The sequence below is a fragment of the Monodelphis domestica genome, chromosome 7, assembly GCF_027887165.1.
Source record: "Monodelphis domestica isolate mMonDom1 chromosome 7, mMonDom1.pri, whole genome shotgun sequence".
In the NCBI taxonomy this organism is placed as follows: Eukaryota; Metazoa; Chordata; class Mammalia; order Didelphimorphia; family Didelphidae; genus Monodelphis; species Monodelphis domestica.
The window spans coordinates 277,086,828-277,099,713 of NC_077233.1; the positions used below are offsets into that span (position 1 = coordinate 277,086,828).

The 12,886-nt window shown below is 32.7% G+C and overlaps 1 protein-coding gene across 17 annotated transcripts in view; it reads left to right on the plus strand.

The window, feature by feature from the left end:
• The window catches only part of UBAP2 (ubiquitin associated protein 2), a 122,672-nt gene that overhangs the window by 53,117 nt on the left and 56,669 nt on the right, over positions 1-12,886 (plus strand). For 11 of the 17 annotated variants that reach the window (XM_056803896.1, XM_056803894.1, XM_056803903.1 and 8 more), the window contains exon 9: positions 591-656. The exons of the other annotated variants lie outside the window; for them this stretch is intronic. In XM_056803896.1, coding sequence (XP_056659874.1) covers positions 591-656 — 66 coding nt within the window. The remainder of the gene's footprint in view (positions 1-590; positions 657-12,886) is intronic. 17 annotated transcript variants of the gene reach the window in all.

The following is a 12,886-nucleotide window of genomic DNA, read 5'->3' on the forward strand; positions in this document are numbered from 1 at the left end:
AGTTTTCCATTTTGGTCATGAAGTTAAACCAGGGAGATAATTTTGGTAATTTCTTAAAAATTTGAAATGGAATGCAAACAATTTAAACAAAATTTGTTCATAATCATGAAAACAGGACCTTGTTTTCTCCCAAACTTCCTGATAACATTCAAATGATCTGTAGAAAATAATGCATTTCTTCCTACTTGTAACTAAATTATTCTTAATTAGATACCAGTTAATAATCTTACAGGTAGAAACTTTGACCGTAACTTCCTCGGGTATCATAATAACTCTAAATTGTTAGGTTTTTTTCCTATCAGTATTTATAATTATTTTGTCTCCTTAAGAATACATTAATTGGGGAAAGGTTGAAAATAGATTAGTTATTAAATATTTTTAAACACTAGAAGCTTAATAGCAATTCATTTACAAAGTACTTTATAGCTCAGATTTATTTTTTTCATGATAACCCTCAGCAGTTTGCAAAAATGTAATTTTCTGGAACTAAGATGATCAATTAAGAGAATTAAGTGCTTTATACATTCTCTATAACATAACATATTTTAGTAGTGTAATGCAGATATTTCATATCTCAAATCAATCCACAGAACCAGCACAGAGTGGACATAATCTTGCTCAAGACCTGCCAAGGAAAAATAATTTTGGACTCAAAGGTAGAAAACCAAAATTTGGCATTTAATTTTATTTTGACATATTGTGGTTCTCTCAAAAAAAAATTGGGCCACATTTTTACTTTGTGAAAGATAAAATAAAATTCTGGAATAGTAATCTAGTAACTGTAAATAGATCATAACCATCTCATAAAAGAAAAGAATCCATTGTGCTAGTGGAATTAATTTAAAATTGAAAGATTCATCTGTATGACAGGGTGTTAAACGTGTCAAAGATCAAGCTGATTACAATTTTAATTTTCTTTGTGTTTTAATCATTTTACGTGTTTTGGGGATTTTTTTTATCTCAAGTAAAGTTTTATATGAATTGTTTTTATGTGCTTCAATTGATTTTGTAATAGTATTGATCCCAGACTATATTCTCAAATGTGTGATTGAATGATGACAGGTTATTGGGTATTAGAAGTATATACAGTCTTTGGAGAGGAAAGCCAAAATGAATCATAGTGATTTAATCTCTTCGCTGGGGAATCTATTACAATACTCGATAAACAAAATTCTTCTTTCTAATGAATTCTCTAAATTTGAATTCAAAGACCATTTGTTTTTGTTAGTTATGCCTATGAATATTTATGTATATTTGAGTAAAACAATGTTAATACAATTTCAGTTCAATCAAAATTATAAGCAACTTGTTAGAAAATCAGTTTTCTAAATTAAAAAATTAAGCATGAAGCTCAGCAATATATATGTAATATATATTACAATACAATATATGTATTGTAAATCTTTCAAGTTTGGATTATTAGAACCTATAGCATCGTAAAAAGTCTTAGTTCTAAAATTGTGGCCTTAGGTGCACAATTTTTAGGCCTCTTTTTGCTTTTATTGAATTTAAGATACTCAATTTTAATTACAAGATATTAGGGTAAGTAGAAAAATTTTAAGGAGCAGGAGTTTATATAGAAGTAAAAGCTTGTAGATTATTTTAGCTGGAAGTTTACTACACTGGTCATTTAATCCAGCTGTTAAATTTTTTTATACTTGACCAGCTGGTGCATGCTTCTTTTCAGTAATCTGTTATTTGGACTTAAGGACAGATAGCCAACAGTTTATTATTTACTCACCTAGCTCAGATTTCAACACATCCATTTTTTTCCATCCTTTACAGTTCACAGGCCATTTCCCTTGTTAAAGAAAATAAAAGCAAAATTAGAATTGATTACGTTTGCATTCTTTTTTCATCTTTTAGTAGTTATAGCTCAGTTAGGAGACTGTCTTAGAGCCTCGTCTTTTCCAGAATAGAACTAAAATCCTTTCTCAAAATTCTTGGTTTCTTTTGAACAAAAAAAATTATTTTCAAACTCATAGTCCCATTTTATACTGCTTCCTTGTCCCAAAGACCAAAGAGGTTGCTGTAACCGAGCACAAAAGGGGAAAAAACCCAAAAAACTTATTTGGCAAAATTAAAATTTAATGAAATCCTCTTACATTTACGTGTACTGTTTCATACCCAATGTGTACTGTTTCATACCCAATGTCTCTCACATCTGCAACAAAGTTTCAGTTTTGGTGATTTTCTTTGCTTTCATTGTGTATTTTTCTTTTTCTGGTTTCCTTCTCTTTGCATCATTTCACAGAAGTTTTCCTGCTGTTTTCCATTCTTCATATTCATCATTTTATATTCATGCTTGTATGACAACTGTTCAGCAATTTTTTCATCAATACAAATTTACCATTTTTTCCAGTTTTTTACCTACTATAAAAATTGTTGCCATATATCTTTTGATGACTTTTTGATGGTCCTTCATTATGTAATTGTTGTCTTTTGCAGAGACAAGGAAGAGTGAGATCCCTTAAAGAGTATTGATGTTTTTGTTCTTTTCTTAGTATGATTCCAAATTGCTTTTCACAATGGTTGGCATAATTCCTAGCCCCACCAACTGTTTACCACTGTCTTATCCACACCCTATTTGCATTTATTATTCCTATCTTTTATCATCTTATCCAAATTACTGGGTATAGGTAACAAAACTCAGGGTTGTTTTTATTTTCTTAATGATTTCAGTTGAGCTTCTTTGAAGCCTTTAAGGAGCTTATATTCTTTTTTTTGTCCTTTATTTTTTTATTTGGTCAATTTCAAACATTATTCCTTGGACACAAAAATCATTTTCTATTCCTGCGACCCCTCCCATAGCCGACCCGCAATTCTACTGGGTATTACATGTATCCTTGATCCGAACCCATTTCAGGAGCTTATATTCTAGTGGAGGAGATAATGTGTTTGTTTACAATGTCTTGTGTATGTGTGTGTATATAATATGCATATATGTGAAGATACATATATCCTAAATCATTAACTCTATAGATATAAGGAAGTTTATAAGAGGAGTAGTTGAGATAATATGAGTCCAGTTTTCAGGCATGTTGAGTTTGAGATATATACTGGACATCAAGATTGAAATATATAGCAGGCAGTTTGTGATATGAGACAGAAAGTCAGAAAAAGAGATGAAAGTCATCTTCTTAGAGATGATAAATGAACACATTGGTGCTAATGAAGTCACTATGAGAGAGAATGTAGGAAGTGGGGGAAAAGGCCCAGGACATTTAGAAAACTCGGTTATCGGTCCTAAAATTGTTCATTCTTAATTTATAGTGCGTGCATCTCCCTCCCCAGGCCCAATCCCAAAAGCTATTCGCCTCCTTTGATTAAGGATCTATTTATTGGGAAATGGCTTCAGTAATTATCAGTGGTTCTCTATTATGTAGCTGATTCTCAGATTTATTTGTCTATTTCTAATCTCACTTCCAACCTCCATCTTTGATTCTCAAACTATCTCATTGAACATTTTCCCCTCAAATCCTTTCTCTTTTTTAACTTTCACCTTATCATCATAAGTACCACTATTCTCCACTAACCCTTTGTTTTCTGTCCTGGTTCTGTCGATTTTACCTTTGTAACATGGCATATTATATATTCTGTCTTCTCTCTTCTGTCATTGCTACAGCCTTATCATCTCAATTACTACAGTAAGTTTGCTGATTGGTTGCTCTTCCCTGTTCCTTTTTTTCCTCCAGTCTATGCTCCATTCAGCTGTTAAATTGATTGTACTTAGGTGTAGATCTCACCCTACATCATTCCCCTATTCATTCAACCCCAGTGACTCTTCATTATCTACTGCACCAAATATCAAATCTTCTCTTTTAAAGCCCTTTATAACCTGTCCGTTTTTCTACGCCTTATTTTCCTTCACATTCTTTGAGTCAGTGGTTATGGTGATACTGGCTTTTTAGTCTTTATCCCCAATCATATCCCCTCAACCCATGTTATCAAGCAGTTGTTTTTCTCCTGTGTTTCTACTCCCACAGTTTTTCCTCTGAATGTGGATAGTGCTTTTTCTCATAGATCCTTCCGAGTTGTTCAGGGTCACTGCATTGCCACTAATGGAGAAGTCTATTACATTTGACTGTACCACAGTGTATCAGTCTCTGTGTACAATGTTCTCCTGGTTCTGCTCCTCTCACTCTGCATCACTTCCTGGAGGTCTTTCCAGTTCTCATGGAATCCCTCCAGTTAATTATTCCTTTGAGCACAATAGTATTCCATCATCAACAGATACCACAATTTGTTCAGCCATTCCCCAATTGAAGGGGATGCCTCCCCTCATTTTCCAATTTTTTGCCACCACAAAGAGCGCAGCTATGAATGTTCTTGTACAAGTCTTTTTCCTTATTATCTCTTTGGGGTACAAACCCAGCAGTGCTTTGGCTGGATCAAAGGGCAGACAGTCTTTTAGTGCCTTTTGGGCATAGTTCCAAATTGCCCTCCAGAATGGTTGGATCAGTTCACAACTCCACCAACAATTAATTAATTAATGTCCCTACTTTGCCACATCCCCTCCAGCATTCATTACTTTCCTTTGCTGTCATGTTAGCCAATCTGCTAGGTGTGAGGTGATACCTCAGAGTTGTTTTGATTTGCATCTCTCTGATTATCAGAGATTTAGAGCACTTTTTCATGTGCTTATTATCTTACTGTCTTTTTATCTGGCACCAAATAGTTTTAATCATTATTGCTTTATAATAGAATTTGAGATTTGGAAGTACCTTTTACTGTCTGTATCCCTTCTTAGTTCCTACTTATTTTTCGTGGTTTCCCTTAATAGTCTATGGATTTTTTGTTCAGTGAAATTTTTTTTTTTGCTCTGTAATGTATTCTCTTTATAGTTGTATTGGTACAACACTGAACAAGTAAATTAGATAATATTTATTACAATCTTTCTAACCATGTAGTGCTGAATATACTCCCCATTTAAGTTAATGATTTTGTTGATTTTTTAAAAAAAATATCTTTACAATAACTATTCTTAATATTTACATTGCTTTGAGTCTTTGTGCTGTTTTTTTCTTTGTCTACTTGATTTTATCAGTTCATATGAGTCTTCCCATATTTCTTTTTCCCCTCATCATATTTGTTATTTTCATGAGAAAATAACATTCCATTAATTTATCCATTCCATTCATTTCTTTTTAAAAATTCTGATTTTGACAACCGCTTCAAAAAAATCACAGTGTACAAAGTAGAACAGGAAAAAGGAGATATGAATGCAGAAAATCTCTTACTACATACTGCATCTTTTAAAAATTGTTTGTGATAAAATCAAGATATTGCTTTCAAACCTGTCAATTGATTTCATTCTGAACGTACATGCATATTTATTTATTGGAAAAAAAAAACCCTTACCTTTAATATTAGAATCAATATTAAGTATTGGTTCCAAGGCAGAAATGCATAAAAAGCGAGGCAATAGGTGTTAAAGTGACTAGCCTAGTCACCCAGCTAGAAAAGTGTTTGAACCCAAACTTGAATCCAGTCCATCTTGAGGCCCAGATCTAACTGTCCCTCTTTAGAACTTTTAAAAATACACCAATCTTTTTTGTTTCTCTAGGGTTTTCTGGGCAGCAGATGGTTCTTGGAGTATATAACTATCACTAGCTTCCATCTGTTTTGCAATGAAAACAGTCCTTTTTGTTAATATACATTGTTGAACAAAAAGGTGGAAGTCTTTGTTTCATCGAGGTTGTGCAGTGAATTGAGTTGGGCATGTTGTCAGAAAGGCTCATCTCCTTGAGTTCAAATCTGACTCCAGCTGCTTCTTAACTGTGGGACCCAGGGCAATTCACTTAACTGTTTGCCTCAGTTTCCTCTTCTGCAAAATGAGCTGGAGAAGGAAATGACAAACCACTCCAGTATCTTTGCCGGGAAGACCCAGTTGGCATTACAGAAAAGGCAAATGTGTCTGCAAAACAAATCATACATTTGCCTTTTTTAAAATGTTTCTCTTTTTCTGTAATGTGAGTATCTAATTAACTGGTATATACTATGATTCCTTCTTAGGTCTTCTGAAGTCATGATTGATCATTGAATTGATCCGTGATCCTTGGATCTTTTAAAAGTTATTTTTCTGTCCAGTATTGTATCAACATTTCTCCAAGTTCATCTCACTTCACAAAAATCTTAACTGGGTTTCTGTGAAACTATTCCTTTGGACCTCATTTAAGATGCAGTAATATTCAATTACATACAATAATTTGTTCAGCCTGATCATTGAACATTTGCTTTCTTTTCCATTCTTTGCTCAATCTAAAAGATGTGCTTTCTCCCCCCGCTATCCAGTCCTTTTTGATTTTTTTTTTTTAGGGCATGGACTTAGTAATTGTATCCCTGAGTCAAAGGGTATTCAGAGTTCCAGTTACTTTTCTAATCCATAGCTTTTCCTGAGGTATTTGTTTTCCTGTAGCCCATTCAAAAATTTTCATTTTCTTTTATTGTCTATTTGCCATTTTGATTAACATCAAAGGTAAAGTTATTTTAGTACTTTTCTAATAGTGATTTGTAGTATTTTATATTTCTTTTGTTAGCTTGACCTTTTTTGAGTATTATCTACATCTTTTAATCATTATAAAGTAGCTGTCTTTTCCTTCAATAGAGATGAGATTTTATTAGAGAAATTTACTGTAGAGATTTTTACTCAGTTTCATTTTTAATTTTAGCTGCATGGATTTTGTTTGTGTAAAACTTTGGATTTTACATAATCAAAACTGTTCCTTTTCATCTTATGTGGTCTCTCTGATCCTGAATTTTTCTTCTATCCGTCAGATGTGAAAGTTAGGATCCTTTTCTTGCTCCTGTTATTTGTTTTTATGTGATTGATTTGGAGCTTATTTTGGTCTCAATCTAATTTCTATCACCCTGTTAAGTTTTCTTGAATAATGAACTTTTACACCAAGTTGTAGTCTTTAAGTTTATTGAACCCACTATATAGGTGCATTTGCTTTTGTATGTTGTTTACCTATTTTGTTTACTGATGAACTTATGCTATCTCAAATTATGATAACAATTAATTGCCACTTTGTAGTAATAGCTTGAGATCTGGTGTTGATCAGCTACTTTGCTTTACTATTCCCCCCTTTTATTTTCCTTGATATTTTTGATCTTTTGTTCTTTCAGATAATTTTTTTCCCCTGAGATGTTAAATATAATAATCGTGTGGTAGTTTGATTTATAAAACATTGAAAAAGCAAATATAAGCCATTGGCATTGACCCATCCATTAAACATATACAGTCTATGATTGTTTTTGAATAATTTGCTTTGTTATATTTTTCTTTTTGGTTTTGTGTGTAATTTATAAAATGTCTGAAAAGTTGTGAAGGTCTATTTTATATCCTCTTACATTGTTATTATTTTCAAATTATCTTTAAATTCAATCTCGGGTCCTTATACTATTCAGAAAGCTATGAGTTTTTTCTTTTTCTATGTTTATTTTCTTAATTTCTTTTTCTTGTTTTATTAATAGAGCCAGCATTTCTATGACTTATAAATAGAAATAATACTAATGGACTTCTTTCCTATTCTCCTTATTGGAGAAAGCTCTAGTTTATATTTTCATATAGTATTTTTAATCTTAAAAAATAGCGACTGTATGAAAGGTTTTATGGTTTTTAGTGTCTTAAAACTGGAATGAGTATTGTATTTTTCAAATGCCTTGACTTTTGATACAGTCATGTGATTTTTTATTGTTTGTGGTATCACTATGGTTTATTTTGCTTAGTCTTCCTAATGTTGTACTAACCTTTATTTTAAAAAAATTCTCTCTGATCATATTCTAGAATCCTGTTTATATATTGCTACATGTAGTTTCTTTACTAATGATTTATTCAAAATGTTTTTGTCATTCTTTTGGGATATTGGTCTATAGTTGTTTCTTCCTGATTTAGGTGTCAAGACCATATTTCTATTGTAGAAGGAATTCGGTAAGATCCCTTTCCTATTTTTGCAACAATGTATTATTTGAATTAAAATTTCTTTCAGATCTTAATGCAATTCACCCATAAATCCATTTGGTCCCTTTTGTTATATAATTGGGCACAATTGTTTTCCTTCATTTTTTCTTAGTTTTTTTGTTTTGTTTGGTTTTTTTTTTGTTTTTACACTGGAAAATTGTTGTTTTTTGGTTTCTTTTTAATCAGATGGGTTAGTGATTTGTCTTAACTTTTTCCCCACTTGTTAGTTTTATTCTTTTCTTTGATTTTTCAGATTTCTTAATTTTTGGCTTTTGAGCTTTTTTTTTTTAATTGTATACCCAGTTCATTTACTTTCTCTTTTTTGGTTAATATAATTGTTTTAAAGATTTCAGTTTCCCCATTAAGACTGCTTAAAGTTTTAATCTCATTTATTTGGATGTAAGTTTCTTTTTATAATGATTTGTTCATTGACCATTAAATCTTTAAAATTATCTAAATTTTTAATTTTCAATCCTTTCTATAAATGTCACTTGTTGATTATAATTTTTATCATGCTGTAGTCAGCAAAGTTGTTTAATATTTTTGCTTTTTTCTGACTTGGTATAAGGTTACTTTTTGTAAATGTGCTACATACAACTAATAGGTACATTCTTTTCTCATTAGATAATCATTAGAGACTAAGGCTTCTAAATTGTATTCAGATCCTTAATATCTTGCTTGGTTATATTTTGTTTTGGTTTATTTTGGTTTGAGAGGAGTGTATTGAATATCCTATTTATAATAGTTTCTATTTCTTACTACAAATTGATTATAGTTGTTAATTAAATATTTTCCTCTACCCTATCTATCCTTTGTTTTTTCTTCTTTTTACAAAGAAGTTTGAGTGAGGGATGTGTTGGACATTGATGGCTTTTTTTGTGTGTGTGTGAACTGCTTTTATTCTACTCCCTTTTCTCCACTTCTTGTCCTGTTAAAAGTTTCTTACCTTCACATACCACCGTCCAAAGAATATTTTTCTTTATACTTAATCCTTCTTTCTTTTCCCCTCATTTTTCTGTTTAGTTCACTGCATTTCTATTCCAAAACTGGTGTGTTTATCCATATCTTTTTCAAGTGAAAATGTGGCTTGTGTGTAACCTGCGCTCTTCATGCCTTCATGTTTTATGCTGTCTTATATTCATGTAACCTAATCATGTAAGTTCTACCCCTACCTCCTCCTTTCTTTCATTATATATGCCTTTTCTTTAATCTTTACTTTTTTCTCTCAAGATCATTAGGGTACAGGAATATCCTCAGAAGGCCCTTTCTTATTTTCTCTCCGTGACCCAGGAAGACTTTAGATTTTAAAACAGTTTTTTTTAATGTCCTGTTTCACTAAAGATCCATTTCCCCCCGCTTTAAGGTTATACTCACTAGTAAGTAATTTTTGGTTGTGGGCCCTTATGAATGATTTTATTTCATATACAGTTCTCCTTTATAGTGGCCTGTCAATTGTTTTGTATTTCTGACTGTGATTGCTTGGTCCTTTAATTCTTGCTATTACTGTTAATTTTTTTTTTAACTTAATATCCATGTGGTATAGTGAGGAGATAGCCAGAAAAGAAGCCAAGGCTCTAGCATGATAAGTCAAAGGCTCACCTATATATCAGAGCTACTAGGCTTAGAATTGGAGCTGAAGTTTCCCATGGGATCAAAGAATGCAGATGTTGGTCCAAGTATAGAAAGGATAATGAGGGGATAATGGCTGGGAAATGGTATGAACACCTGAGCTTCTGTATCATAAAAGAAGCACCCATCAAGAGTTAGGTGACCTAAGGGTATAGAATCCAAGGTTCTAATAGGGGAGCATATAGAGATGTTGGTTTGAACAGACAGAATGCTATGGTAAAATTTTGCATTCATTTTCTTTTTAGCTCATTGTTATCTTTTTCTTTTTTAGAATTATTCACCTAGATTTTTATTTTTTAAGTTTTCCTCTTTTCTAGGAATTCTAATATAGTTGGTGACAAATTTAATATTTTGCTAGTAGATGATGTGGATTTACTTTCTACTAGGTGTGTCTTTACTGTTCCTGCATTCATTTCGACATTTTTAGTAATGATCTATATTATTTGAGGCATAGGTAATGAGTATTATGTTCAAGCATCTCAGGAGTAGCCGACTAGGATGAATAGGACTATTTTTGTGATTGGGGAAGGAGGGTAGGTTGGAGGCAGGCATCTGATCCTGATCAGACTGATTATTGCCCTTCTGGTCTAATGCTTTTTCTACACATTTTCTCTCTCCTCAACTTCCCTCCCTCTCCCTCTCCTAGATTGCTCCTTTTCTTTCCTGCTTCTTTCCTTGTTTCTATTGGTCCTGTAAGAGGTAGAAAAATGTGAGGGGTTTTTATAAAAGGTTGGACTGGATTATTTAAGAATAGGGTCCCCAGGAATTTTAATGAATTCCAAAGAGATTTATTTTAACAATTTATAAAATATAGACAGAGTAAAAGAAGAAAAATCAGAGAGAGAATAGGTTAAGGTATCTAGCCTACACAGTAAGTATTTTGCTCCGGCCCTAGGCTCAACCCAGGCAGGGATAATTAGTCCTTAGTCAGAGAGGCCTTGACCTTGACCTGGGGATGTAGGGAGTCTCTCTCAAGAGGGTAGGTCTCTCCTGAGGCTGGACCCTTCAGAAAATCCAGGAAAAGGAGTCAGCCATTTTTACTTACCACATGTCAGTCCAGAAGGAAGCAGTCTGAGATCTGAAGCCCTGAGCTCCTCTGAAGTCAGGTCAAAGACCAAAGAGCTCCTCACAGGAAGTTCTTCACATTTTTAAAGATCATTTCTTTTTGTCACTTCTTGTGACTTTCTTCCATTTGACATGTATCAATTACAGCTACAGCTTTGCTTAGATCTGCCCCGGGGGACAGTCAGTCAATTCTGATTTGTCACCCACCATCACACATGTGGGTCACAGACCCCCCCCCCCCCAGGTGTTAGTGGGTGTATATGCTTTTGGTGGTTAAATCTAAAAATGGGCAGGGGAGAACAGTCCCCAACCTGTTCTTTTCTCTCTAGAATATTTCACTAGTGCTTCTAAACTTCTGCTCATCTCTTCATATGCAACTTAGGTGTCAACATTTAATTTCTTGAACACTAGTAGGCTACTTTTATTTAATCCTTACTGGTAGTTATGATACAGCTAAACTGTGGTACACTACCATCTTGAAGACAGTCTTTTATTCTTTGTTTAAGACTCCCCTAGCTAGCTAAGTGGCTCAGTGGATGGAGATCCAGACTTAGGGACAGGAGGTTGTCCTGGGTTCAGATATGGCCTTCGATCTTCCCTCTGTGTGTTGGTGGGCAAGTCAGTTAATCCCCCATTGACTAGCCCATACCACAGTTCTGCCTTGGAACTAATGAACCACATTGATTCTAGATATATAAAGTAAGGGTTAAAAAACACATTATGCCTTGACTGGTGTATTTCCAGATACTTGACTCATTTTGTAAATGTATTTGAGTAGGATTTCTTTATTCTTTCTTAGGCTTTGTTATTATATGGAAATGATGGTTTTAGGTTTATTTGCATCCTTTTACTCTACCAATGGTATTAATTTCCCCAATTAGTTTATTTACTGATTTTCTATATGAATGACTATTTTTCTTCAGTAACCCCTTCCATTTTTAAATGGCTTTCCTTTTTTGATTTCCAAATGGGATTCCCTCCTTTTCTTCCTATTATAGCTAAAATAGCTTAACTTAAAATGCCCTCTGGTTATTTCTTTATGTAAAAGTTATATAGTATATATATATATATATATATATATATATATATATATATATATATATATATATATATGTTGTAGGCAAATTCAAACATTGCCCACCAAAGAGGAACATCTAATAACTCTTAAGTAGATGTATAATTCCCTAAGCTTTCTTAAGAATTGTAGATTAGAAGTAGAAAAACAAATCAGGCCTTTAAGCCTAATCTTCCCATCTCCCTTATTCTCTAAAGGAGAAAAACAGACCTAGAGGAATAAAGTGACAAATCTTTTAGAAGTCTTTGTAGTACCATGAAAAAACACTAGATTTGGAATTTAATTGCTGGAATTTCATTCTTTATTCCTTTGTTTACTAGGTCTGTACTATATATCTTTTTGTATAATTTCATCTGTTAGACTATTGCCATGAATATTATTCCATTAGATTTGTAACTTAAAATTTTATTTTCTACTAATGTTTAGTGGTTCTTTGTATGTCTAAATACTTGTCATACTTGCCTGTAGTACTATAGCCTTTATATGGGTGAACCCTGGAGCCAAGAAAAAACAAGAGGAAAGTATTTTATCTCTTATTTAATAAAAACAAGAATTTCTATGGATAGCAGATTTAAATTTGGTTCCATCTCTGTACCTATCATTTTAATATTTGAGGTATTTGGTTGTTTGTAAATTTGCCAACTTTGACTTGTCTTTTTGGCTTCAGTTATCCAAGTGACTATTTTTTGTCATTTCTCTAAACGATTGCCAATTATGGTAGAAAAGGATTAAGAGAAGAATTTTATATCTTTACTAAGTTTTTTTATGTCAAAGAGATAAACAAAAAAAAGATTAAGGACTTATATATTCAAGAATATTTAAAGTAGCTCTTTTGGGGGAGGGGCAAAAATTTAGAAAGTGAGAGGATACCCTTCAACTTGGGATTGACTGCCTAAGTGATAGTAAGAAATAACGAAGAACTCAGAAAAACCCAGAAAAACTTAATCCAAACTGAAGTAGGGTGAAATAAGCAAAACCCAGGAGAACATTGTATAGTGATAGGAATATTTTATAATTAATAATTGAATAATAGCCATTTTTAGTAATTCGGTGAGCCAAAATATTCCAAAGGATTCATGATTTTTAAAAATACCATTTCCAGAGAAAAAGAACTGAGTCTGAATCTAGACCAAAGCAGACTTTTCATTTTCTTA